The sequence below is a fragment of the Hyperoodon ampullatus genome (genome assembly GCF_949752795.1).
Source record: "Hyperoodon ampullatus genome assembly, chromosome: X".
NCBI classification, from domain to species: domain Eukaryota; kingdom Metazoa; phylum Chordata; class Mammalia; order Artiodactyla; family Ziphiidae; genus Hyperoodon; species Hyperoodon ampullatus.
This window is the reverse complement of record NC_136913.1, coordinates 58,462,435-58,488,484: the sequence shown is the minus strand read 5'-3', so window position 1 is coordinate 58,488,484 and position 26,050 is coordinate 58,462,435. Positions and strand designations below refer to the sequence as shown.

The following is a 26,050-nucleotide window of genomic DNA, read 5'->3' as shown; positions in this document are numbered from 1 at the left end:
TCTCCCCCGCCACTCATTCTGCACCCCCTTCCTATACCTCATCGGCTAGGGTGCTGGGGCACAGCTTAACTGGGGCCCCTGACCTAGCCGCAACTGCGTACACCTCATGTCCCAGCTGGGCCCTTCCCTGTGGTGGCCCCACATGGGACAAGGTGCGCCGGAGCGGGAGGAGGGCTGCTGCGTCGTCTGCCGTTGCCTGCAGGGGTGTGGGCAGGAGGGAATTAAGGATCGTGGCAACAAAAGGAATGCGGAGGGGGGAAAGAGCTTCTCCCCTCTGTGCCCCCCAACATTCCCTGAAGGGCCAAGGCTGGGTAAGCAGCCTCCTTCCTTGGGGGCAGGGCTCTCAGTGGCGGTGGGCATTTCCACCCCCCACTCCCCCCCTTTTTTTTTGGCTAAAGCCCCATAGATGGGGGCCTGGGAGGGGGGCACCTGCTGCTCCTGCCTTTTTCTCCCGGATGAGTTTTGCAGCTCCCTGGGGCCCTCTGGCGGTTCTGTTGGAGCTGCTTTTGGAGTGGGGGTTGGTAGGGGGCGATGTGTGATTGCCCCATTTCCCCCACCGCCCACCTGGTCCTACACCTCCCATGGGAGGGACCCCCTCCCCCTCCCCCGGGGGGGGGCGCTGGAGCTGATGTCGGTGTGTGGTGGAGGTCTGATCTCCCTCCTCGCTGTCACTCTTCCCGAGTCAGGCCCTCGTCTAGGGCAGGCAGTGCCTCCAGGCCCGGTCCCCCACCACCCTGGCCGCTGGAGAAGGACACCATGGTATGGAGGAGCATGAGAACAAGGACGTAGAGCCGGATCCTGCTGGGACTGAGGCAGGAGCCCCCAGAGACCGGCAGCAGGGAGGGATTGTGGCTGAGGCGGCCTGGGGGGTCGTGGCGGGGGTGGTAGTGGGGGTACTGTTGGTGGTAGTGGTGGAAGTAAGAGTGGTGGAATTGCTGGTGGTGGGTTTTAGGGGCTTCAGACTCCTTGAACTTCTTCTTCTCCGACTCACAGGAGACCCACTGCACGTCACAGCACTTGGTTTCCGGCCGCTTTGGCGAAGTATCCAGCAACCCTGCCAATGGATAAGCAAGGCGGGGTGGGGTGCTAAGGGGGCTGCTGGCTATGCCTTTCTGAGAGAGGTGATTGTCAGAGCTGGGGCTGCTCTGGTAGTCCTGCCCAAGACTCTTCCCCCTGCCCCTCAGCACCGTCCCTTTCTGGACACATCTTCCAGGGACCCCAGACAGTTTTTCTGGGATAACTCCCTGGCCAGGTATGTTTTGGATACAGATGGCCACTCTGCCCTCTCCCCCTATTCCACTTTGCCCCATCCCAACCTGGGGCCTCACTACCTACTCCTGCAGCCACTAACCTTCTCCTGACCCAACTTCCCTGTTGTCCTCCCTGCTCCCACAGCCCTGACCTGGTGCCTGCTCTGGGCTCTTGGCCTCCTCCCTCCTCCCAGGGCCCTGCCTTTACCTGTACAGATAAAGCCAGGGAGCCCTCCGTACACCATTTCCTCATTGTCAGGGAGGATAAAAGGGCACCGGGTCTGCACCTCCAGGCAGTATTGCTTGCAGGGCACCCAGCGCTGGCATTCCTGCTGGGTCACGCTGAAGTATTCTGAGCACAGCCAGGCCTTGTAGACAGCCTGTAGGGAGAGGAAAAAGCATCAGCCCAGGCACCAGCCCCTTTCCACCTCAGAGGAGAGGGATGAGGAGGGGTGTACCTGTACTCTATAGGGGGAGGGTACGGTGTGCTCATCAACCCACCCCCAGGATCCAGGGGGTGGGGAAGAAGGGTTTGGGTCAAGACCACTACCTCCTACCCTAAAATCTCCCATTTCATAGCCAGAACTCCCAAGTCCCCAATCTGCAGTCACCCAAGACTTTGAATTTGTTCATTGGTAAAATCACAAAATGACTCCTATATCAGAGCTGGAAGAGGCCCATCCAACCATACCATTTTATAGCTGGTCCCAAGAGATGTCCTGACTTGTCTGAGGTCACCTATATTGAGGTAAATTTCACTTCCATTCAATTCAGCAAACATTTCTTTGGCTGATGGTGTTAAGTTTCTAAACTCAAGAAAAGAGATGGAGAGGATAATCTTTGCTTTACCTCATTAGGGTGTTGTGTAGATCAAATAATATGACACATATGAAAATGTTTTGTGAATTCTACAGTGCAATACAAATGTGAGGGGTTATTTTTAATAAAAACAGGAATCTGCCTCACCAAGCACCACATGTGCCTTCAAGCTCTACTTAACCCATGCTCTGTCCTGTTGGCGTCCGCCCTGGAGTGGAGCAGACACCACATTTCATTTGGAAACTTTGCTTGGCCGTTTCACTTCACGGGTATACATCCTGCCCCTCATCGAGCCCATTTCCACCAGGCACTTGGTCCTGGCTAAGAAAGGTTCCCTGCTCTATACTCTTTGGCTATCATCAAGACCAGAGTTCCTCAACGGCGACACTACTGACATTTTGGACTGGATGATTCTTTGTAGTGGGGGGCTGTCCTGTGCATTATAGAATATTGAGAAGCATTTCTTGCCTCTACCCAGTAGTTGCCAGTCGCATCCTCCCCCTCCTCATTGTGACCACCAAGAAATGTCTCTGGCCATTGTCCAATATCTCCTGGGTGGGGGGCAAAATCATCTCCCATTGAGAACCACTGATCTAACTCCTTGCTACTGAAAGTGTGGACCTGGACCAGCAGCATCACCATCACTTGGAGCTTGTGAAAAGTGCATAATCCCAGGCCCTGCCCCAGACTTGACAAGTCACACCTGCATTTTAACAGGATGCCCAGAGCCCTGCCCACATCCATTCTTCATATTTTCAGGGGCACCTTCCCATAGTTGCTCCTTGTAGCGATGGTTCTCCGACTTCAGTGTGCCTCAGAATCCCCTGGGACACTTGTTAAAAAGGCAGATGGGCCCCTCCAATTCAGCTTCAAGAGGACTGAGGTGGGCTCAGGAATCTGCCTTTGGAACAAGGGTCCAGGTCATTCTGCGGCCGGAGGCCTTTCAACCACACTCTGAGCAACATGGTCAGAGCTTCTTACCCAGACTTTAAACATTTACACTCAAATACAAATAACTCCACTGTGAACATGGACTTGGGCAATGTAATCCCACACTGGCCTTTTCCAAAGTGGGGGCAGGGGCGTGGTGATGGGTGGTAGTGGTGGGTGGTAGTGGGTTGTGGTGTAAGTTACCCCCCCGAGGAACACAGATTTGATATCTCACTGGCTTCTCAAATTTAACATGCTCTAAATCTTAAAATTCAGTTCTTGTTTTTTTTAACTCCAAATCTGCCCACACCCCTGAGTCTTGACCACTTCGGTTAAGTGTCATGACCATCCACCCGGGTATTCAATCCAGAAACTTAGGTGTCAGCCATCACTCCTCTCTTTGCCAGCATCCCCACACGCAGTCCATCAGCAAGGCATGCCAATTCTCCCTCTACTTCCACGACTCTGTGCAGGCACCGTCATTTGTCACCTGGACAACAGTCTCCTATGTGGCCTCCCCACCTCCACTCTTGCTCTTTCCAATGCACTGTTTACACAGGAGTAAGAGCGATCTCAAAATGACATTCGATCGTGTTACTCCCTTGCTTCAAACCCTTCAATGCATTTAGAATAAAACCCAAACTTTCGACCACAGACTTCAAACCCCTGCATAACTTGGCCCCTGTCTGTCTCTCCAACCTCATTTTCTACCTCCCCCATACGGCTCATAATGCTCCACATGCTGAGGTTTTCTTTCTTTTCCTTGAACATGCCCTACTTCTTCCCACCTCGGGGCCTTGGCACACACTGTTCTCTTGGCCTGATATGCTCTTCCCCCTGCCCCCCCCACCACTTTTGGCCTGGCTAGGTCCTTCTCAACTTTGAAGCCTCAGTTCAAAAGTCACCTCTTCAGAGAGGGTCTCCCTGACCACTCGAGTTAGAGAATGCCCCCTCATTCTTCTTTTTCTTAAATGTTTCTTCACCACAAGTATGAGTTTGTCTGCATCCTTGTTTTGTTTTTCTCTGTCAACCTCACTAAAATGTAAGACGCATGAAAGCAGACGTGGGTCGGTCTTATTGACCATATTGAGTACTCAGCACAATATATGTAAAAAAACAAGTCTTGTTGACGGAATGAACCAGATGAGTAAATGAGGACATGTCCCTACTCTCAAAGAAATTTCAGTTTCACGGATAGACAGATCTCACTTGAAACTATGGCACATTTTCTATACTATAAGAGAAGTTAAGCCACTGGCCACTGGAGTGAAGCAAATAGAAAAGCCGGGAAAGATTTCAGCGAGGGTATGAGTTGAGCTGGGGGAGTTCCCTGGTGGTCCAATGGTTAGGAATCCACCTTCCAATGCAGGGGGCGTGGGTTCGATTCTTGGTCGGGGAACTAAGATCCCACATGCTGTGGGGCAACTAAGCCTGAGGGCCGCAACTACCGAGCCCACGCGCCCCAACTAGAGAGAAGCCTGCGTGTTGCAACGAAGAGCCCGCACACCACAACGAAAGATCCCGCGTGCCACAACTAAGATCCGAGACGGCCAAAAATAAATAAATAAATATTAAAAAAAAAAAAGAGTTGAGTTGGGACTCAAAGTAGGATTTTAGATGGGATGGGCAGAGATGAGACAAAAGGGCATTCTGGACTGAGGCAACAGCTTAAGGAAAGGTACAGATGTGAGCACATGCATGGTGTGCTAAAAGAATGGAGAACGGTTTCATATGAATGAAGTGCAAAGGATACCAATCTCCCATGGATGGACATTTAAGTTATTTCCAGGTTTCCACTATCACAAACAATGCTTTGGTGAGTAGGTCTGTACACACCTCTCTTGAACACCTGTGTTACATTTTATTTATATAAACTCTTAAGAGTGAAATTATTGGGATAAAAGGTATGTGCAATGGAGTGAGAAGGGAGTGGAAGGAGGTGGAAAGGAACAAGTAAAGGTAAGAGGCGGGGGAAGAGGGAGCTAGAGGGGTAGGAGAGGGGCTCAGGGGTTGGAAAGACTGGCAGTGGAGTCCGGGGGCACAAGGGAGGAGGGGAGGAAGAAAGAGAGGGTAAGAAAGAGTAGGGAGTTGGAGGGTGAGAAATGGTGGTTATAGCGGGGGTAGGAAAAAGCAGCACTGGGGAGGAAGCAGGGGAATAAGAGATGGAGGGTGTAAGGGAGGTAAAGGGGTACAGTGAGGGTGAGAGAAGATGAAGGGTAAGAAAGAGTAGGGGATAACAGGGTTGGGGACAGGAGACGTGGAAGATGGGCTGTGAAGAGGAGGGGTAAGGAAGACGGAGGAAGAAAGAGGAGGGTTCAAGAGCCAGCAGGGGAATAAAGGGGTGTAAAGAAGATGGGAACAGAGGAAGTCCAAGATAAGAAAGAGGGATAAGACAGCAGAAGGAGGTGGGGGAGACAGAAAGAAAAGTAAGACAGGAAACAAAAGGATATCCCTAACGCTAAGGGCCCCAGTACCTTGGAGACCACCCCCCCAACTCCATCTTGTGGGTCCCAGGGCGCCAAGAGGCGGCTCTGTCCACAGCCTCTGCCCCAACCTCTGCAGCCTGGACCCAGAGTCCACCTCCACCCCCACCCTGAATTGTGTGGAACAGCCCAGTCCTCCACTGCTGGGGTTCAGAGGCCCCTGCGGGATTCTCCCTGGCTCTTTCAGTTCAATATTCCTGCTCCCAGGTGAGGCTGCAGTGGAGGGCCAGCTCTCCTCCCAGGCAACTGCAATTAGCCTAATAGCAGGCGCTGGTGGCCGGGCACTCCCCGCCTCTGCTCTGGGAGAGAGAGAGGGAGTTGAGGGAGGCGGGGCTGGGAGAGGGGTGGCCTGACAGTGGGAGGGAGGCCTTTCTCCTTAGCTAGACGACCCTCCCTCAAGCCTCACGCCCCAGAGTCACCATGGCGAGCAGGTTGCCTGAGGAGGACACCAGGCCTGTGGGTGGCAAGACAGGAACAGGCAAGGAACTAGTGAGAGGAATGGAGGAAGAAGAATGACACGGGGCTGAGAGGTAATCCAATTCCTTAGCCCCACATATGGCCAGCTGAGGTCATTGCTGGCCCACGTGCTTTCAAAAGGGGCTGGGGTCCTTCTCAGGTGAAAAGTCTGGCTCTCAGGGCTACCACCTGGACAGCAAGCCTGCCTTGGTCTCCGTAGCCCTCTTCCCTAGGCAGGCCTAAGTCACTTGCCCCATCTCATCAGTGTTAGGACTGAGCCAGAGGGGACCGGGTTGCTTGGGCAGTTGCAGGGGACCTGGGCACTCATCCACAAGGATGGGGAAGAGCCAGGAGAGCTGCGTTCGGAGAGCTGTGGGGCTGGCTGGAGGCGGGGCATGCAGGGCAAAGGAAGAAATGTCTCAGAACCAGACAACAGTCAGTTGGGAGACCCTCGGAGGTCTTTTGCTCTAGTTCCTCAATTCTGGCTGCATATTAGAATCACTCAGAGAGTCTTTTTTTTTTTTCCCCAGGTATCTTGCTATCTTATTTCTAACTAGTTTTTTTTTAAACATCTTTATTGAAGTATAATTGCTTTACAATGGTGTGTTAGTTTCTGCTTTATAACAAAGTGAATCAGTTATACATATACATACGTTCCCATATCTCTTCCCTCTTACGTCTCCCTCCCTCCCACCCTCCATATCCCGCCCTTCTAGGTGGTCACAAAGCACTGAGCTGATCTCCCTGTGCTATGCGGCTGCTTCCCACTAGCTATCAATTTCACATTTGGTAGTGTATATATGTCCATGCCACTCCCTCACTTTGTCACAGCTTACCCTTCCCCCTCCCCATATTCTCAAGTCCATTCTCTAGTAGGTCTGTGTCTTTATTTCCGTCTTACCCCTAGGTTCTTCATGACCTTTTTTTTTCTTTCTTAAATTCCATATATATGTGTTAGCATACGGTATTTGTTTTTCTCTTTCTTACCTCACTCTGTATGGCAGACTCTAGGTCCATCCACCTCACTACAAATAACTCAATTTCATTTCTTTTTATGGCTGAGTAATATTCCATTGTATATAGGTGCCACATCTTCTTTATCTATTCATCCGATGATGGGACACTTAGGTTGCTTCCATCTCCTGGCTATTGTAAATAGAGCTGCAATGAACATTTTGATACATGACTCTTTTTGAATTACGGTTTTCAGAGAGTCTTTTTAAAATGCTTCTGCTTGGCCCACATTGCACTCCAGACCAAGTCAGTCAGAATCCTTGTGGGTGGGGCCCACACATCTAGAGTTTTTCAAAACACCTCAGTTAATTTTAATATGCAGAGAACTTAGCCCTGCTTCATTTTATAGCTGAGGAAACTGAGGCCCAGAAAAGGAGGGGAAGGACTTCTCTACAGTCACATAAAGTAGTGGCAGAGGGAGGAACCTGAAACCCAGTTTCTCGACTCTAACTCCAGGGTTCTTCCTACTGGACCATCCTACCAGTGACTGCATTCCAAACTCAGGGGGCAGGACACAGAAGCGTGGGGAGGGGAAGAGAGCTGAGGAGAACCAGGCCTGCTCTTGGCTTTCAGGCTCTTCAAACTCCAGCCCTGGCAGGAAAGCCTTCTTCATCATGCCCTGTCCTCTGAGCTTAACCATCCTGGACCCTCAAGGTAGCAGCAGATGATGGGTGGGGTGAAAAGCCTTGACCCGACAGTGCCCTCCTTTCCCTACAGAATCCCCTTCCCCGCCTCCAGCAGGCCACCGCTGGGCTCAATCAAGTTCTGGCTGCTACAGCCAAGTTGCTATGGGAACTGGGAGGGGAAGGAAGCAGGGAGTAACTAGAGGGAACACCAATTAACCCAAAAAGGAAGCCGAGAAGGCTATCCCACCCCTCCTCCCCGCTGGGCTGTTAAACCACTCTTTTTTTGTTTTCGTTTTTTTATAATGTCTTTTTAAAAAAATATTGATTGATTGATTTTGGCTGCATCAGGTCTTAGTTGCGGCACGCGAGATCTTTAGTGGCAGTATGTGGGCTTCTTAGTTGCAGCATGCCTGCGGGATCTAGTTCCCCGACCGGGGATCGAACCCAGGCCTCCTGCACTGGGAGCAGGGAGTCTTACCCACTGGACGACTAGGGAAGTCCCTTAAACCACTCTTGAAATGGGAGGAGGTAAGACGAGGGGGATCCCCACCCATCCTGGGCTCTGCGGCTGCTTAGTTTAGGGAGGAGTGGGAGGACTTGGAGAGCCTTACCTTCCCGCTCCCTGGCTTGCAGCCCTGGCCAGCGCATTCTCATCCCTACGCTCTTCTGGGGAGAAGCATGTGACTTCTCCTGGCTCTCAGGGTGCTACGGGAATGCATATAAGTGCGTACCTACAAACACAGCCCACAAACAAGACTCAGGGCCAGAGGGTTTAGAAAGAGGAGGCCATCCTGGACTCCTTGGTTAGGGGACGGGAAAACCCTCCAGAGAGGAGAGCTTCAGTTCCTTCCTACCAGGAAGTCGGCAGTTTCCTTCTTGGATTCCAACTTGCTTCCCTCCCTAGGGCCTATTTCCCCATCCAAATCCTGCCTACAGACCTCTTTATCGCTGTTTGTTTTCCTAATGCACTCCTGGGACACTTGGCCAGGAGCTGCAGCTGCAGAGACCGTGGAGGCAGAGTGGCCATCTGGGCTGGGCTTGGGAATGACACCCACTGTCCACAGTACATAAATAATCACCCTGCCCCTGGAATTCACCTAGGTGGAAACTGAGGCTCAGAAAAGGGATTTGGTTCAGCCAAGTCAGAAACATGCAAGAAATCAACTATAAAGCCAGGATTAGAAGGGAAGTACTCTGGTGACTAATCCCATGTCTCTTTGTGCTGCATCCATCAATACACATAGCACTGTGTGAAGGACCTCCTTGGGCAGGTCTGAAAAGAGCCACACGCTCCTATTCCTGATTCTGGGCTTTCAGAAAGTTGGGTCAGAACAGGGTAAGGTCAAGGTCAATCTCTCCAACCCAGGGGAGGGAGATCTTGGACATAACTCTGGGAGTAGTTCCTTGGGATTGGCAGAGTCAGACTGAGATGAGAGGCATTACAGGGCAAATGCAGGTGGATGACATGGCTTTACTTAAGTGGCTGTAAAAATAAGCAACAGCTTTCCTGCTGCTGAGAATGAGCAGTCATGAGTCAGAGTGGCCTGGCCTGGCCTGGAGGAAAGGCGGGGGAGTTGGCTTGAGAGGTGGATAAGAACCTAGAGCCACTGCAGTTCCAGAGGGTCCAGTCACATCCAAGCCTCTTAGGCCACCTGCTCCAAGGCCAGGGGCAGCCTGGTTAGTGGAGAAGTGGTGCCCCTAGTGCAGGAGCAGTTCTCTGAAGGAGCCTAGATGACCCATATCAATCAGGTGAGCAGAGGAGGCAGGTTCATGACCACTCGAGAATAGGAAGGACTGTGAGAATCACAACTCCACCTCCCTATCTGCTGTTGGAATTTCCACTCCAACGTCACTGCCACAAGCTATCCAGCTACTGACTGCACACCTCTTGTCACAGGGCGCACGCTCTCTCCTAGGGCAGCCCATATCTTCAGACAAGTCTCGCAGTTAAAGAAGGTTTTTCTCTTTCTGAGCTGAGATAATGCCTCCCTGTGGCATTGCTCATGGCTCCTCCTAGCTCTTCTGGGACCATAAACTTCCTGTCCCCATGCCAGCCCTGCAGTAGGTATTTGTAAACTTCCCTGAATCAGGTCAGGTCTTCCCATTCATTTTTTCCTGCAATGATCAATTTCTGAACATGTTCAAGTGCCTGGCACTGTGCTGGGGAACTACATATGATAGAGATAGGGAAGACAAGATTGCTATCTTTAAGGAGCTGGAGAGACAAGCATCAATCATTAGAAGTCACTGTGATAAGCAGTATGTACTTGGTGCAATGATAGCATAAAGGGAGGAAGGATCAATGGTGTTTTGAGGGCTGAAGACAGGAAAATATCTCCATGTGGGAGAGGCTAGAGTTGGGGCTTGGAAAAAATGGGTAGAAGTTCACTGGGTGGAATAGGGCAGGAATAAGTGCACTTAAAGCAGAGGAATAAGTAGGTATAAAGGCCTGGAGGTGTGAAGCAGTGCCGGCTTCAGGCACTGTCGGTAGTTTAGCATAGTTAGGGGGTACAAAGGGGGCCATGATGGGAGATGAGGTTACGGAGGAAGGCCATGCCTATATTATGATATGTTCTGCATGCTGAGGAGGAGCCAGGCTTCATCCTATAGGCAATGGACAGCCTTTAGTGGATTTTAAATAACCGCCTTTTAAAAGATTGCTTATCACTTCTAAGTCAGCGATAAGTTAGTCTTATCACTGACTAACTTTTCAGACTTATGTTCTGAAAGTGTGGATGATGGAGCATAGGCATCAAGACTGGAGGTGGGGAGACCAGTTAGGAGCCTATCGCAACAATCTGAATGAGAGATGATGGGGATACCAGGTTTCTGGCTTGGGTGGCAGGATGAATAGTAGTTTCATTCATTAAAGAAGGGAAACCAGGAGGAGGAGTAGATTTGGGGGTGAAGAAGATGAATTCAGTTTTTGGTCATGCTGACTTTGAAATATAGGTCAGTATATACTAGGCTAGGTAGAAATGTCAAGGAGGCAGTTGGACACAATGGTCTGAGCTCAGAAGGAGGGTCTGGGCTAGAAATAAAGGTTTGGTCTGAGCTCAGAAGGCGGGTCTGGGCTAGAAATAAAGGTTTGGGAGTCATCAAGGGTTAAGGAGTTAATCATCAGGAACATAGTAGGACTATACTTTCCCACACCCTTTGAAATTAGGCATAGCCGTAAGACTTACTTTGGCCAATGAAATGTGAGTTGAAGTGACATGGATCCCTTCAGGGGAGAAGCTTTAAGAGCTGGAGTACGATTTGCCTCTGCTGCTGACTGTGGAAGCGGTGCTGAAATGGACCTTTTGCCAGCCTGGGTCTCTTGGTGACTATCATGAACAGATGCTCCCTGCTGACCTATTTTGGACATGTATTATGAGCAAGAAATAACTGTTTGTTGTGTTAAGCCTCTGATATTTGGGAATTGTTTGCTGCTACAGCGTAACCTGGCTCACTCTGACTGATAAAGCAATAGTGGAAGCCAAGGAAGTAGAGGATATTGCCTAGGGAAAATTAATGCACAGAGAAAAGGACCAACAGTGGATCCCTGGAAAACACTAACATTTAAGGGGCAGGTAGAAGAAGGGAATCTGATGAAGATGCGGGAGTGGTTTAAGAGCTTGGAGAAGAAACAGAAGAGAGTGGCATTCTATAAATTAGGGGAGGAGAGTTTCAAAGAATAAGAGTGGTCAGCAGATGAGGACATGCTGGCAGTCTCATCATGGTGAGATCAGTTTCAGTGGAGCAGTGGGGGCAGAAACCAAATTGAAGCCAATTTAAAAGGGAATGTGAGGGAAGAAAAATTGAGAGAGCTATGTGTAGACTACTCTTCCAAGAAGCCAAACTAGTTTTTCAACTATTTTTTGGGATGTTGGTTTCCAGTTCTCTGTTCTACCCTGGTTGTTCCTATTCAGACAAGTTCCTATTTTTCTATGTCCCTTGCAACTGAATGCAATCCCCAGAGTTTATCAACACAGAGTCAAGTAGAAGTATCAACCCTCCTATCCTAGAAGCTCTGTTTCTGTTAGTGCAGCCTAAGACCACATTTGCTCTCTGGGAGACTGTATTGTATTCTTTTGGTAATTCAGTGGAGATGGAGAGGGGCATTTCTGCCTGGAGTGTGGGATCAAAGACACAGCCTAGGTCAAAGTCCTTGGGAGGAGCTCAAGCCTTCTGGCAAGATATCTGAATGAATTAAACATCTTTGAGACGGTAGGCTCCCTGAGGACAGGGACTGTGTCTTATCTGTGTATTTCCCTCAGGACTTCACATGGTATTAGGTATACAGAAGAGATGCCTGCTAAGTACTCGAAATCCAAGCACTTGTAAACCAAGCCTTCAGCAACTAGCCCAGACTGGAGTAAGGTGTAGATTTCCAAGAAAAGGGTGAAAGTAATGGGTTATGTAATGTGTTGCATGAATTTTACAGCTTTCATGGAGAAATTGGGGATACATTAGCAAAAAAAAAAAAAAAAAAAAAAAAACAGAAAAAGAAATCACAGAAAACTAAGCAAATAGAAAAAAGAGAGGCAATTATTAACTCCAGGAAAACAAGTTGGCCAAGGAAGAAAATGTAATCACAGTATTCTACATGACTCAGCTGTGAACAATATTTATAATCCTTATAATGTAAATATGGAATACTGTAAAAACCAGAAATTGTGATATGACAATGTTGGATATATGAGGGGAGTGCACATACGGTGCTGCTGGTAGTAAGAGAGCTAAATCCCACTCTAAAAGAATAAAAAGGCAGTATATATTTAAATCAGAAAAAAAAAATCAAGAAATGACAGTATTGGTATATCATTTAGAGATGTGGAGGTAAATATTAGAAGAAACAACTAAGAGGTTTAGAAGTATTTGACTCTGAAGAGTGAAGCTTAGGGTTGGAGCAGAGGGCTTCTGTTTTAATTATAAGCAATGAGCTCTATACTTATCATTTAAAAGATATTACATTATATATCATTTAAAAGACAGATGCTACAAGAATATCTATCTATCTATGGAATAGATATACATATGTGTATACATGTATATGTACGTATATGTGTGTATCTTTGTGTGCACAAAGATATTTCAAACAGAAAAGTCAAGAAATAGCAGTATTGGCCCACCATTAAAAATGTGACAGTAAATATCAGAAGAAAAAGCTAAGAGAGCTTCAAGTGTTTAACTCTGAAGAGTGACTATATATATGTAGCTTATGTCTTTTAAAATTATGAACATATATTACTTTGATAAAATGAAAATAAAATAAATATATAAACTGATATGCAGCCATGAACCTCAAACACAACAAAACAAAATCCCCAAGACTTGACCTGACCAACCTTGCCAGACTCAGCCACAAAACCCCAGGCCCTACTGCCCAGTCATGGATTGTCTACTCCATCACCACTGTCTGGGGCATGGGCTTAGGTCAGGTCAGCTTAACAGGCCAGCAGAATTAATGAGTGGCCCCATAGCCAAAGAGAACTCATATGAGAGGAGGGGAACTTTGAGGGCCTCTGTGCCCAACAGCTGTGCAGGCCACCCACCATAGAAATGGTGCCAGTGTGACATGACAACCATAGCTTCATTTGAGCTGCACACAAATGTGTTTGGCATAAAATCCCGCTGCCCCCTCCCAGGGGGCACACACTGCTAGTCTGGGCCCAGGCCCAGGCAGAAATCTCAGGCTTCCTGCAGGGATCATTGTGAAACCAGCTCCTTGCCCCTACCTTACTTCTGTCCCCAAACACAGTACCTTGCTAACCAGATGAGAGGCTGGGGAGAGACCTAATAAAAGGACCTGTTAGTTGTGCTTGGTCTCTGGGGGTGAGGTAAATCAAGGCTTTGGAGTTCTTCCATCTCTGGCTCTTCCCTCCCCTACCTGAATATATCTCTGTGCTCTCATTCACTAGAATCTCTCCAGTTGCCTTCTGGCTCCTAACCTTCCACCTCCACACTAGACACTTCACCTGCTGCTCCCAAATTACCTTTCCCTTCTCCTAAGGGAAAGTGTTGTCAATCTCAATTGAGTATTAAGCAGTCATTTAGATTAAACACATCTAATTAAGGTGACAATAATTATAGCTACCATTTTTTAAGTGCTTACCATACGCCAGGCTCTGTTCTAAGCAGCTGACCTTTATTAACTCATTGAATCCTCACAACCACCCCCTGAGATGGAGAAACATTTACAGGTGAGGACAGGAAGGACCAGAGTTAAAATAGCTTGTCCAGGACTTCCCTGGTGGCACAGTGGTTAAGAATTCGCCTGCCAATGCAGGGGACATGGGTTCGAGCCCTGGTCTGGGAAGATCCCACATGCCGTGTAGCAACTAAGTCTGTGTGCCACAACTACTGATCCTGCGCTCTAGAGCCTGTGAGCCACAACTACTGAGCCCACGTGCCACAACAACTGAAGCCTGCGCACTTTAGGGCCCGCATGCTGCAACTACTGAGGCTGCATGCTGCAACTACTGAAGCCCATGTGCCTAGAGCCTGTGCTGCGCAACAAGAGAAGCCACCACAATGAGAAGCCCGTGCACCGCAACAAAGAGTAGCCCCCACTTGCCACAACTGGAGAAAGCCCACGCGCAGCAACGAAAACCCAATGCAGCCAAAAATAAATTAAAAAAAAAAAGCTCGTCCAAGGCCACACAGCCAATAATAATATATGGTGGCTACCATTTCCTGAGCACTTCCCATCTCACAGGCACTGTGCTCTTAAGAGATTAGCATGTTATATGTCATTGAAGCCTAATAATGACCCTATTTCTTAGTTTTGAATTCAAAGAAAATGAGGTTCCAAGAGAGATGAAAGGTCTCAACAACTGTTTTATGGAGAAGACAGATTTCAAGCTGGAATGTGAAGTCAAGTTTACCTGGGCTTCAGTTCCCAAGCTTATACACCATATTGCCCCTAGGATGGTCCCTCCATTTCACTATCACCATTGAAGTAATTAGCTTGTTACTTAAACAAATCTTTTTGATGGAATTTCAAGTCAAGTTGGCGAGAGATTTCTAGGACTGGATGGGAGAGTGATTTTCTAAAATCAGTGTATTCAGCTCATTCCCAATATGAGTAAAGTTTTCTTTGTAAGGGAGTGTCGGGGGAAGAATACTTGGGTACTAGGGGCTACAAATGACCATTTCCATTCGCCCATCGAAGCACTCCCTTTCCTCTTTCCTCTAAATGCATGCATGTGCGCATGCATGGGAGCACAAACACACACACACCCTGGGAGTGTTGAAAAGAGGCAACTGTTCCTGCTCTGATCTTTGGCAACTGGTGATGGGAAGGCAGCTCTCTCCTTGTAGAAAGGTCTTCTTGCCTTTGGACATGAGTCCTCCTGTTCTAGGTCTTGTCACGTAGGGGCTCCTGGAACTGCCTTGCTCTGGAAGACTCCAATACTAGAGTCCATTCCTTCAGAGAGGTTTCAGGGCAGCCACAACACTCTACCTAATTGCTCCTTCTCCCCAGCTTGCTCCATAAATGTTCTTCATCGAAAAGCCTTTGCTCCAGTCAGGTGAAGAGTTAGCCAGAGCTGGGTTCAGATTCTGGCTCTGCCACTAACTGGCTGTATGAACTTGGACAAGTCATCTGTAAGGAGGTAGGGACTCAGTCACTAATTTGCTATGTGACTGTAAGCAAAGTACTCTCCCTGAGTCTCAATTTGGATCCAAGAAGATGGTCCCTAGGGAGACAGCATGCATGGAGAGAAGACAGGGTCAAACATCTTTAACCTCAAACATTCCTGTGGTCAAATCCCAGGTTTGCTCTCACCAGTTATGAAAACTCAAACAAGTTACTTAAATTCCCTGATCTATACTTTCCTTATCTGCAAAATGGAGATAATAAAAGCACACATCCTTAACCTTTCTGTAAATGATGTCTGTAAAGCAACCAGCACAAAGCTTTACCTATAGTAAAATTACACTGGTACAGATTGGGTACCCTGGATTTGACCTGGATTCAAATCCCAGCTCCAACTCTTATTAGCTGGATGACCTTGAGCCAGTTACTTAACCTCTCTGAGCCTGTTTTCTCCTAAGTAAAATGGGGATAAATATATATACACTTCACAAGACAGATGTAAGAATTAAGTGAGATAAAGTATATAAAAAGTGCCTGGGATAGTTCCTTTCCTTCCCATGACCTCCTTTCAAGCTCTAAGATGCAAATAATAAATGGAAAAAAACACAACTGCCACAAATGTAATCAGAAAAAAAATCATTAATACATATAAAAGAGTACATTCAAATCAATAATAAAAACACAAGACATGGACAGACAATTCATAAAACAGGCAATAAAAATGACATAAACAAGAAAAACAAAATTGACCTAAGGAATGCAAATTACAAGCCAATGCTATAACACTTTTCAGCTACAAATTAGTAAAGTTTAAAAAAATATGATAATCAATATTAGACAAGGGTGGTAAATTAGTCTCACATTTTTGGCAAGGGTATAAACTAGAAGCAGCCTTCTGGAAAGAAATTTGGTAAGAAAGAAATTTGTATGTCAAAAGCCTTAGAAAGGTTAATACTCTTTGATTCTGTAAGACTAGTTCCAAATGTTCGTCCTGAAGAATGAATGTATATGCTTCCATTTGTATGCAAAACAAGGGAAAGAAAAAGTCATTTTGTGTGCAAATGTTGATGTAAGCTCAGAGAGGGATGGAAGGATACACACCAAATTGTTAACATCAGTGACCTCAGGGCAGCGGGACTGGGAGGGGAGGGAACAGGAAGATTACTAAGTGGACTACAGAGGTTTCTTTATAAACCTCTGTATTGTTAGACTTGGTACAATGAAGGTGCATTATTTTGTGATTTAAGAAACTCAGCAAAGTAGAGAAATAAGAAAAAAATGATTGAGATGCTATTTATTAAAAAAAAGGAATCATAGATCTGACAAAGATTTATGGACAAAGATATCCATCACAGCATTACTTACAATAGTAAAAGTTGAAAGTAAATATCCAACAATAGGGTACTAGGTAACTAAATTGCACTAAATTCATGGGATGGGATATTGCATGCTCATCAAGAATGATGTTTGTGGGAATTCCCTGGTGGTCCAGTGGTTAGAACTCCATGCTTTCACTACCAAGGGCCCAGGTTCAATCCCTGCTAGGGGAACTAATTCTGCAAGCCATGCAGCACAGCCAAAAAAAAAAAAAAAAAAAGAGGTTTGTGAATATCTAATTACATGGAAAGATATTCAGTATAACTTTAGCAGTAAGTTAAAAAGATCAGGATGAAAAACCTGGATGATTTCAACTATGTAAAAATATATAGTCACATCTATTAGGGTGGCTATTATCAAAAAAAAAAGGAAATGTTGATGAGAATGTGGAGAAATTGGAACCCTGTGCATTGCTCATAAGAATATAAAATGGTGCAGTGCTGTAGAGAACACTATGGAGGTTCCTCAGAAAGTTAAATATAGAATTACCACGTGATCCAGCAAGTCCACATCCGGGTATATAACCAAAAGAACTGAAAGCAGGGATTCAAACAGATACCTGTATACCAATGTTCATAACAATATTATTCACAATGGCCAAAATGTGGAAGGAAATGAAAATATAGGTCCACACAAAAACCTGTCTATGAACATTCATAGCAGCTTTATTCATAATTGTCCAAAGGTGGAACCAACCCAAGTGTCCATAGAGATGAATGAATTTAAAATATGTGGTACATCCAGACAATGGAATATTATTCAACCATAAAAAGGAATGAAGTACTGATACATGCCCCAACATGGATGAACCTTGAACACATTATGTTTAATGAAATAAGCCAGACACGAAAGGACAAAAAGTGTATGATTCCACTTATATGAATTACTCAGAATATTCAAATTCATAGAGATGGGAAATAGAATAGAGGTTACCAGGGGCTGGGGGGAGGGAGGAATGGAGAGTTATTGCTTAATGGATAAAGAGTTTCTGTTTAGGAGAATAAAAACATTTTAGGAATGAATAGTGGAGATGGTTGTACAACATTGCAAATATACTTAATGCCACTGAATTGTACACCTAAAAATAGTTAGAATGGTAAATTTGATGTTATGTATATTTTACCACAATAAAAAATTATGCTACAAAAAGACATATTAGGAGGAAACACACTATAACGTTAAGAGCATCTCTGGGACCTTTTTCCTGTTATATTTCTATTTTCCAAAATTTCTCAGAGACCATTTTTTTGGCAATTGGAAAAAAAGGTATTTTTAAAAGATTCTGAGTCTATAATAGCTCTGAAGGATTAACCTGGTTGGAAGTTTTAGTTGAGTTCAACACTAAGCAGATATTCTCACCTTTCACAGCCAGGTAGCCATGCTATCTGCTGGAAACCAAATACAAAGACAGGAAACAATGGTAAAACCCACCACCACCACTCGTCCTTCTCCGGGCACAGCTTGGTGAGTTGGCACTTCCTTCTACCTCCAAGAGAAGCCTCGCCATCCCAGGCCAGGGCTCACCAAAAGCCTGGCATGGGAACTGGGTGTCCAAAGCCCAGGCCAGGCCTCCACAGGCTCTGGGTGATAAGGTCTCACGGTTTCCCGTCCCAGCTCTCCCAGCAGCTGCTGGGCAGGGCTCAGGCCTGCACTAGGTCTGTCTAGGAGACCTACTCCTCTCCTGCCCCGGTTGATCCTTCCAGCAGACTGGGGCTGAGAATCTAACAGATACCCTCCTTCCAGGCAAGAGGAGCCCAGCTCCTCCCATCTCCTTGGTAGAGCCTGTAGAAAAAGGAGGGAGCAAACACCTCCTTTCCTCACGCCCATCCTCTGTCACAATCTCAGGAGGATACTGGTGATTATCACTGGGGCTCAAGGACAAGAGGCTGGGGTATTGAACAAGGAGAATGTTGGTGGGTCCCCACTTTGGATCTGAGCCACTCCAGGGGGTCCCTACAAGTTGCCAGTAGGTGCTGCTGGATTTCCCTTGCAGTTCGTCAGCTCCTCACTCCAGCCTCTCAAGAGCCAGCTGGGCATTGCCTCTGACAGCTGGGGGAGTTTATTAAGATTTTCTTTATACATGTGTGCACTGGGGAAAGAACAGACAGACCTGGGTTTGTGTGGCAGTCCTCCCACCTTTTAGCTATGTGGCCTGGTCACTTTCCTTCACTGAACCTCAGTTGTCACATTTGTAAAAAGGGAATAATGAGAGTACCTGCCTGCTAGGATGACTATCAGGATTAAATGAGTTCATGGACACACACAAAGCCCCTGGCATCTCCCAGGCACTTGAAAGCTGGCAGTTTTCTTTTCCCCTTTCCCTTTGTTCTTTGGCACCAGCCTGCCTTCACCTTCTGGCCCAGAGACTTGTGGCTCAGGTTCCAGCTCCTTTTTCCAGAATCCATTCAAACAGGAGCTTTGGTCCTGGCAGCTCCTGTCACTCCACGGTGACCCCTTCCTTCACCAGGGCCAGCTGCAACTCACCTGGTGCCCTTGCTCTCTTCTCTAAGCACCTGCCTGGCTCGAGGTATCAAGAATTCAGGCTTTTCTGAACACCCTCATATGCCCAGGGAGAAAAGTCTGGTACAGCATCCCTGCACACATCCTGGTCTGTGCGCCTGTAACCACAGGAACACAACATACCTATTCCCCAGAGACCTCCCGGCTCAGCATTGGAGAATGGTGCTCCTGGAGTCCCACATTTGTCTAAACCCCCTCAGAAGCTGCCCCTGGTTTTCCAGCAAACACCTGCAGCTGGAATCCACATGTGGCTGAGACGTGAGCTGGGGATGGGGGAGTAGGGGTGGGGGCAGGTCTGATGCCCAGTCTGCAAGGGCACAGGGCAGGTAAAGAGCCTCACAGGGTGGGAACATAAAAGAACTGCCCTGAGGGAGAAGTTTTTCTAGGGCAAACTCCCACCCTCGAGCCTAAGGTGTCGTCCCACATATGCACCCACACACCGAAGGGTGGGTGTGCCCTCTCCCTGAGACACCGATGCCTGGGGAGGAGACCAACATGCACCCACATGGCTTAGAGGCACCCTCTCATGCTTGTGATGTGTTCGGAGATCCCTGACTCTCCTTTAATCTCAGCCCCACCCACTGTCTTCCCTTTCCTCACCCTTACCTCCACTGTGTTCAGCAGACTCTTCCAGTCAGACCATGAGAGTGGGTGGGAGGCTGCTGGGCTCCCTTCCTCCACTTAACTCCCCTCCGCCCCCACCTTCAGGAGATACCAGTTTATCCTTCATGGAGGTTCCCGTTGCTATGGTGACTATAGTAGTCAGGCACCAGCCTGTGCGAAGTCGCCATGAAGAAGACTGTGTGTATGTCTATGTGTCTAAGCATGTGTGCATGCACACACACACACACACGTCCACACTGAGTGGGGAGGAGAGAAGGCAGGAAGGAGAAAAAGAGCAGAGGGAGAAAGGGGACAGGAGAAGAGGGGACCAGAAGATGAAAGGGGGGCAGGAGGAGGGATGGGGATCAGAGAGGCGAAGTGTGGGAGGGCTGTGAGGGATGCGAGGGGTGAGGGGGCATGCAGGAGACGAGGGCAAGAGGTGCGGCGCCGGGACGGGGGTTAGGGATGAGGCCAGAAGATGGTCAGGACGCGGGGTAAGGGTTGGTGGAGTGTGAGTTAAGAGGTGAGAGATGAGGGGCGTGCAGCTGGATGGGAGAGGGGAGAGGGCTGGCCGTTAGGAGGGAGCAGGGAGGGGCGTGGGGGGAAGGGGAGGGGTGGGAGCAGGTGGGGGTAACTGTGGGGAGAAGTGGGCGTTGGAGGAGTGAGGTGAGGGTGCGCTTTGGGAAGGGTCTAGCAGAAGGTTGGGAAGGTTGTGGGGTCATTGGTATGTGGGGGGTGTTGGCTGTGGGCCAAAATTGGGAGGACTATGGGGATTGGTAGTGGGGTGGGCCAGGGTAGGGGTGAGGGGATCCGGAGAGGTGTGGGCAGCATGGGGCCACTTTCCCACTCTCACGTTTAAGCCCCTATACCCTGTCTGAGCTACAAACATTGCCTTTTCCCTGTCCCCGGCCCTTCTCGGAAGCCCGGCGCTCACGTTCATGGCCAGTGAGCTTCGGTGGATCTGGACACCCCTCCTCAGGGGAGCCTTTGACATGGTCCTGGGAGGCTGCTTCTTGACTGCCTCCCCCTTCCTCCACCCCGAAATGGGGACAAGGATACTCCCTCTGCCCTCACGAACCCTGGGTCAGGGAGGCTGACTGTGGGGCACTGCTCCGTGCCTGAAAGCTTGGGTGACAACAGGGACCGCTTGCCAACCAGGGGCTCCTGCCCTTTGCCCAGTGCCCCGAGCTTCCTGCTCTCGGCACCAGCGTTAGCCTGGGAATCCTGCTTGGCAGGAAAACCGTGGCAGGTGGGAGGAGAGAGGAAGGCAGCGAGGCAGAAACAGCTGCCAGCCGGAGTGGAGGAAGAGGTCCCCAACGGGTAAGGGCAGAGGGCGAGGTGCTGGCTCTGGCAGCCCCCTCCCCTGGGTGCGGGTGTTAGGCCTCCTTCCCTGGCCTTGCCCATCCAGTGCTGCTGTTGAGGCAGCAGGCTCTGCTCACTGGCCTGAACTCTGAGCTGACACAGACCTCAGAGGTCAGCTGGTCCAACCTGCCCTAGACTCTGGAGTCAGAGTCATCTCCACAGCATTTCCCCCAGGGCTCTGTCTGAATCAGGCTAGACCTTTCCCCTGAGAGCAGGAACTCACCTCCTCTCAAGGCACTCTGTTCCCTCTTTGGAAGGAAAAAACTGTTAACTGAACAACTCTGATATGCCAGGCCTAGGGACTGTGCAGACTTCTCATTCATAATGAGCTCATAGGGCTGTTCTGATGAATTACCTCCATTTTACAGATGAGAAAAGTGAGGCCGAGAGAGCTGAAGTCCCTAGCTCAAGGTCACACAGGTAATACATTAAAAAAAGCTGGGCTTGAACCCAGGACTTTCTAACCATGAAGTCCCTCTGGGGTTAGGCAGGACATGCCTCTTCTTTTGCACCCTGACAACTCTTCTGAGGTCTGAAGTTGGAGACCACACCTTCCTGAGTCTCCTCTTCTTCAGGTGAAACAGCTCCTTCAACTCTGTCCGGGGGAACTTGAGTTTTAGCCTCCTCCTAAACTGCTCAGTGTGAGACCCAGAACCAGACACACAATATGCCAGGTGGGTGTGGGCCAGTCCCGAAGAGAACAGAACTATCGCATCCTTCCTTGGCACTAACCTTTACGGTTGTGGCCCTATGGCTAGTGAGAACCGAGAACTGGCCTTCTCTTGGGCTTCTATCCCCTCCTGGATCAGAGCTATGAGAGAAGAGGCCAGGGCTTTGTTCCCATCTCACCACTGCCCCCGCCACCCCTCAATCAGACTATCCTCAATTTAGAGTAGGGAAGGGGCAGAGGTGGAGGAAGAGGCAATCAGAACCAGGCGGGGTCTGGCAGGGCTGGGAGACGGAGAGGGCTGGGGAGTGAGGGGGGCGTCCAGTAACCACAGGCAGGGCCAGAAGGGTCAAGCAGAGCAGGAGGCAAGGGCTGAGGGGATGCGTGCACAGGGAGGTAAGGGAGGGGTGGAGCGGGGCCCCAGGGGTTGGGAGAGGCCAGCGTGGGAACGGGCATTGGCCTCCCTAAGTTATCATCGCCCTGCTGTGTGAGAGGAAGTCAGTCACACATTAAGGAAATGTCATAGCTGGTACTAAATTGGGAGGTGTCACAGGCAGCAGTGAGGACAGGTATGATGTGTGGGGCCCTGTGGGGCCCGAAACAGGGGCAGATATTGCAAAGGGAGAGAACAGGGTTTCTGGGGCTGCCCGGGAAAGATCTAACCGAAATACTGGGGATAGGCCCCCCGGGATGGGGGTCACCTGGCCTTGGAGCAAAGGCTCCAGGTTTGGTTTCCAGCAGCACAGGAAGCCGCCTCACCCTAGCCTGGGGCGGTGTGCTCTCCACCCTGGAGAAGCTTGGAGGATGTGGCATTATCTCCAAGGGATCCCACTTGGGGGAGGGGCTGGACAGCAGGGCTTGAAGCTGGGGGGCAGGCTTGGGGATCTGCAGAAAAGGCCTGGGATAGAGGTGGGGCACTGGGGTGAAGACAGAGGGGCTGCAGGAAGGAGGAGAGCGGGGCTGTCTTTTCCTGTAGGGCCTGTAATACAGCTGGAATCTAGAGGCCTGTGGGTGTAGGCCTCAGTGAAGGGAGAGCACGTTGGAGAGGGTGGGAAAGACAGGAAGAAAGCTGTGGAGCTGACACTGCCCTTCTCCCAGCACAGCAGGCAGCAAGAGAGCAGGCGGAGTTCACTTGAGAGGGAGAGAGAGAGTGAGAGTGTGAAAGCGGCAAGGAGACAAAGGAGAGCAGGGAGGGCCCTGGCCATTGCAAACCTGATGAGAGGCCATGGCCAAAGCGTGAGCTTAGCACCAACGCCATGCGGGCTGGAGTCCTGGCACTCCTGCTCCTTAGCCGAGTGGCCTTCGGGCAAACTGCTTGAGCCCCCTGCACCTCAGTTTCCCCATCTGTAAAATGGGGCTCATGATGCTGGTATTACCAGCCTCCCCAGGCAGTTGTGATCTCATAATACACGTGAAAGGGGCTACAAACCTTAAGCAGGACACCACTGCCAGGTGTTCTATTATTTTTACAAAATACTATCAGCTACCTCTTCCCACTTCAATCTCACAAAAGACTCAGGATGTAGGCAGAGCCAGGCTTATTGTCCTTGTTTTACGAATGAGGAAACAAAAGCTTAGAGAAGTGAAGTGACATGCCCAAGGTCACACTACGAACAAGTGGTAGAGATGATCAGGCCTCCTGAATCCAAGAGATCAGCTGTCTTTCTCCTCCAACAAACTGCTTGGTAAAAATAATCAACATGAGGGATTCTTATTTAGTGCCGGATCAGACAGAGCCTGAAGCCAACTATGACCCGGAGAAAACCCCACGGGAAAGTTGTAGCATGGTCTCTTTTTCATCCTGGAGATTGTGGGAAAGAAAAAGTCGGGGCCACGGGGTTGGAGGGAAGGCCACAAAAGACAGACATCCTTTATTCCGTCTGCTAGTGGCCCGTGTCCCTCTGCTTGCACTGACATCAAGGGTGTGTGTCTCTATCTCTATATGACAAAATGTGTCCTTTTTCATGTGACAGTACTTCTGCCTGTGAGCCTCTGACATCCTGGGGAGATGTGCATATGTATGACACCTTGTCTGCTTCTGTGGCACCGTTTGTGGGTGTGACGACCTCTCTCTACCTCTGTGTGACTTTGCCCGGGGTGGTGGTGGTGCTGTTTGGCAGTGTGTGTGTCTATCTGTCTGTACACCTTTAAGAAGTGGAATATCTCATTTGGTAGTGTGAGTGAGGCAGTGAGTCAGCTGAGGCTGAGGGAGGCGGGAGGGAGACTGCTAGGTTACGAGAACAGGAAAAAGGAGAATGAGAAAGTGAAGTCAGGCGCAAGGAGCTACCCCTTTCCTTCCCAACCCCCTGCCCAAATCCCTAAGGAGCCCACCAAGAGCGTGGAACCGAGCAGAAGTCCGCAGGGGTCACGTCAGATGGAAAGGGGCACTTTCTGTCCCTCCCCAAAGCCTCGGAGGGAGACAAGCTAGGCTAGGAGGCAACTGTCTCCCTCTCCAGCTCTCAAACCCCCGGCTTAAGGATGGGTGAGACCAGCACCCCCACCTGGTCTCCTCTTCACTTGACCCTTTGACCTTGCTGTTCTCTTTCGTCTCAGAGGCAGGCCACCTGGCCAGGCTGCACAAACAGAGCAGTAGCTCCATGTCCCAAATGTTTACAGCCCCCATACACCCACTGTCCAGAACGACCCTGCTCAGGGTCAAGAAGTTTCTCAACACTCAGCTCTGCCCTAGGCAGGCCCATTCTGCAGGGGCCCCGCCTCTCCTCTGGATGCCCGTTCCCAACAGCCAGTAAGCCAGCTTTCCCTCCACTGCCACCCCAGGGCACTGGGAAAACACTGGGACTTCTGTAGTGCACCAGCCTCCAGGGGTCCTCCCACAGGCTGCTGTGCCCTGCTCCCAGCTCCTTCTCTTGTCAGGGGAGAGGAGCTGGCAGGTACCCTCCTTGGGAGAAAACAGGTACCCTGGGGCTCCACCTGCTTAGACTCTGACCAGCCACCTCAGGTCATATAAGGTCAACAGTGTGCTGTGCCCTACAAACAGGTGCCCCTCCTCTCACGCACTGGCAGGGGCCAAAGGGTCAGGGTTAGGTTGCCAAATATTCTTCCCCCACCTTTGGCCTTCCCCCTGCACCAGCCAGTCCCAGGACTTTCCATTCCAGCCAAGGAAAGGAAAGGGGCACCGCTAGGTGAGGACGGGGGCTGGGGGAGCCAGAACCCTCTTTCCATCCCTTTGCCAAGCGGGGGGACCCCGGACCCCTCCCTCCTCGTGCGGGGGGCGGGGCGCGAGAAAGCCCCAGTCAGATGGTGCCCAAAGCCAGAATCAATAGAAGTTGGCCAGGTGGTTACCTGACTTGAATCCCCGAGGCCCTGCTTCCCGGGAGGGTCCCAAGGTAGCACTACCCGTGCCCCACTGAGAACGGTGGGGGATGATGGGGGGAGGTGAGGTGGGTAGAGGGGGAAACCTCCTTTTTTCTCCCGGTCCCACCGCCACGGCTCCCGCCGCCGAAGCGGCAGCCGTTGTGGCCGCGGACGCCAGTCCCTACCTTACAGCCTTTCGTGCAGGACCGGATTGAGTACTCTTCTGCCTGTAAGTATTTATGCAGCACGAGGTCGAACTCGTCATATTTTTCCTGAGCATGTCGGTCGAGCCGCTGGTACGCCTCGATACAGTTGCTACACACCTCCCAGGCCCCGGAGCCCGGGCTAGCCACCACGGCCAGCAGGTCCCCCAGCAGGGTGTCCAGGCTGCAGTCCAGGCTGTCGGGGCGGTCCATGCCCAGCAGCAAGTCCCAGACCGTGTAGGTGTCGCAAAAGGAAAGAGTGAAGTTCCGAAAGTGGCCTTTGAGCAAGTTTTTTTTGGCGGTGGGGAACTCGGCCGGGGCACGGGAAGGGGAGTCGGGGGGCCGTAGAGGGGGCGCTGGGGTGGTCGGTTCGAAAAGTCTCTGCAAAGATTGCAATTTGGTGCAAGCTGCGTCCAGCCCCGTGGGTTCTGGGACGCCGCCGCAGTCCGGCCAGGGACCGGCGGCGGGGGCGGCTTTGGTCAGGTTGCTGTGTCGCGGGCCGCAGGTGCCTGGGGGCGCGCTGGGCTGGTCGGGCGGCTGCGGCGGCGGCGGCGGCAGCACCGCGCGAGGAGGCACCGGCTGCAGCTCCCGGCCGGCCCCCCAGGGCGGCCGCATGGCGCTGCTCAGCTCCCTGGCCCGGGGCCGGGCCCCCGCGCACAGCCACAGATGGTCAGCGAGCAGCACGGTGAAGAAGAGCAGGGACGCCAGGGACAGTCGCCATCGCTGCGCCCGCTCGGAGTCGGCGCAAGGTTTGTCGCTCGGCCTGGGAGCCCAGCAGCAGCAGCAGCAGATAGTCAGCGCGGCGGCGTCTTTCCCGGGCCACATCCAAGCGCCCCTGAACAT

The 26,050-nt window shown here is 50.1% G+C and overlaps 1 protein-coding gene across 1 annotated transcript; it reads right to left on the bottom strand.

Moving 5' to 3' along the window:
- Positions 1 to 668: 668 nt before the first annotated feature.
- Positions 669 to 26,050, bottom strand: NALF2 (NALCN channel auxiliary factor 2; the record flags this gene model as incomplete). Its single annotated transcript, XM_079726974.1, has 3 exons — positions 669 to 1,054; positions 1,459 to 1,630; positions 25,190 to 26,050. The coding sequence occupies 3 exons, from the start codon at positions 26,048 to 26,050 to the stop codon at positions 669 to 671; spliced, it is 1,419 nt and encodes a 472-aa protein (XP_079583100.1).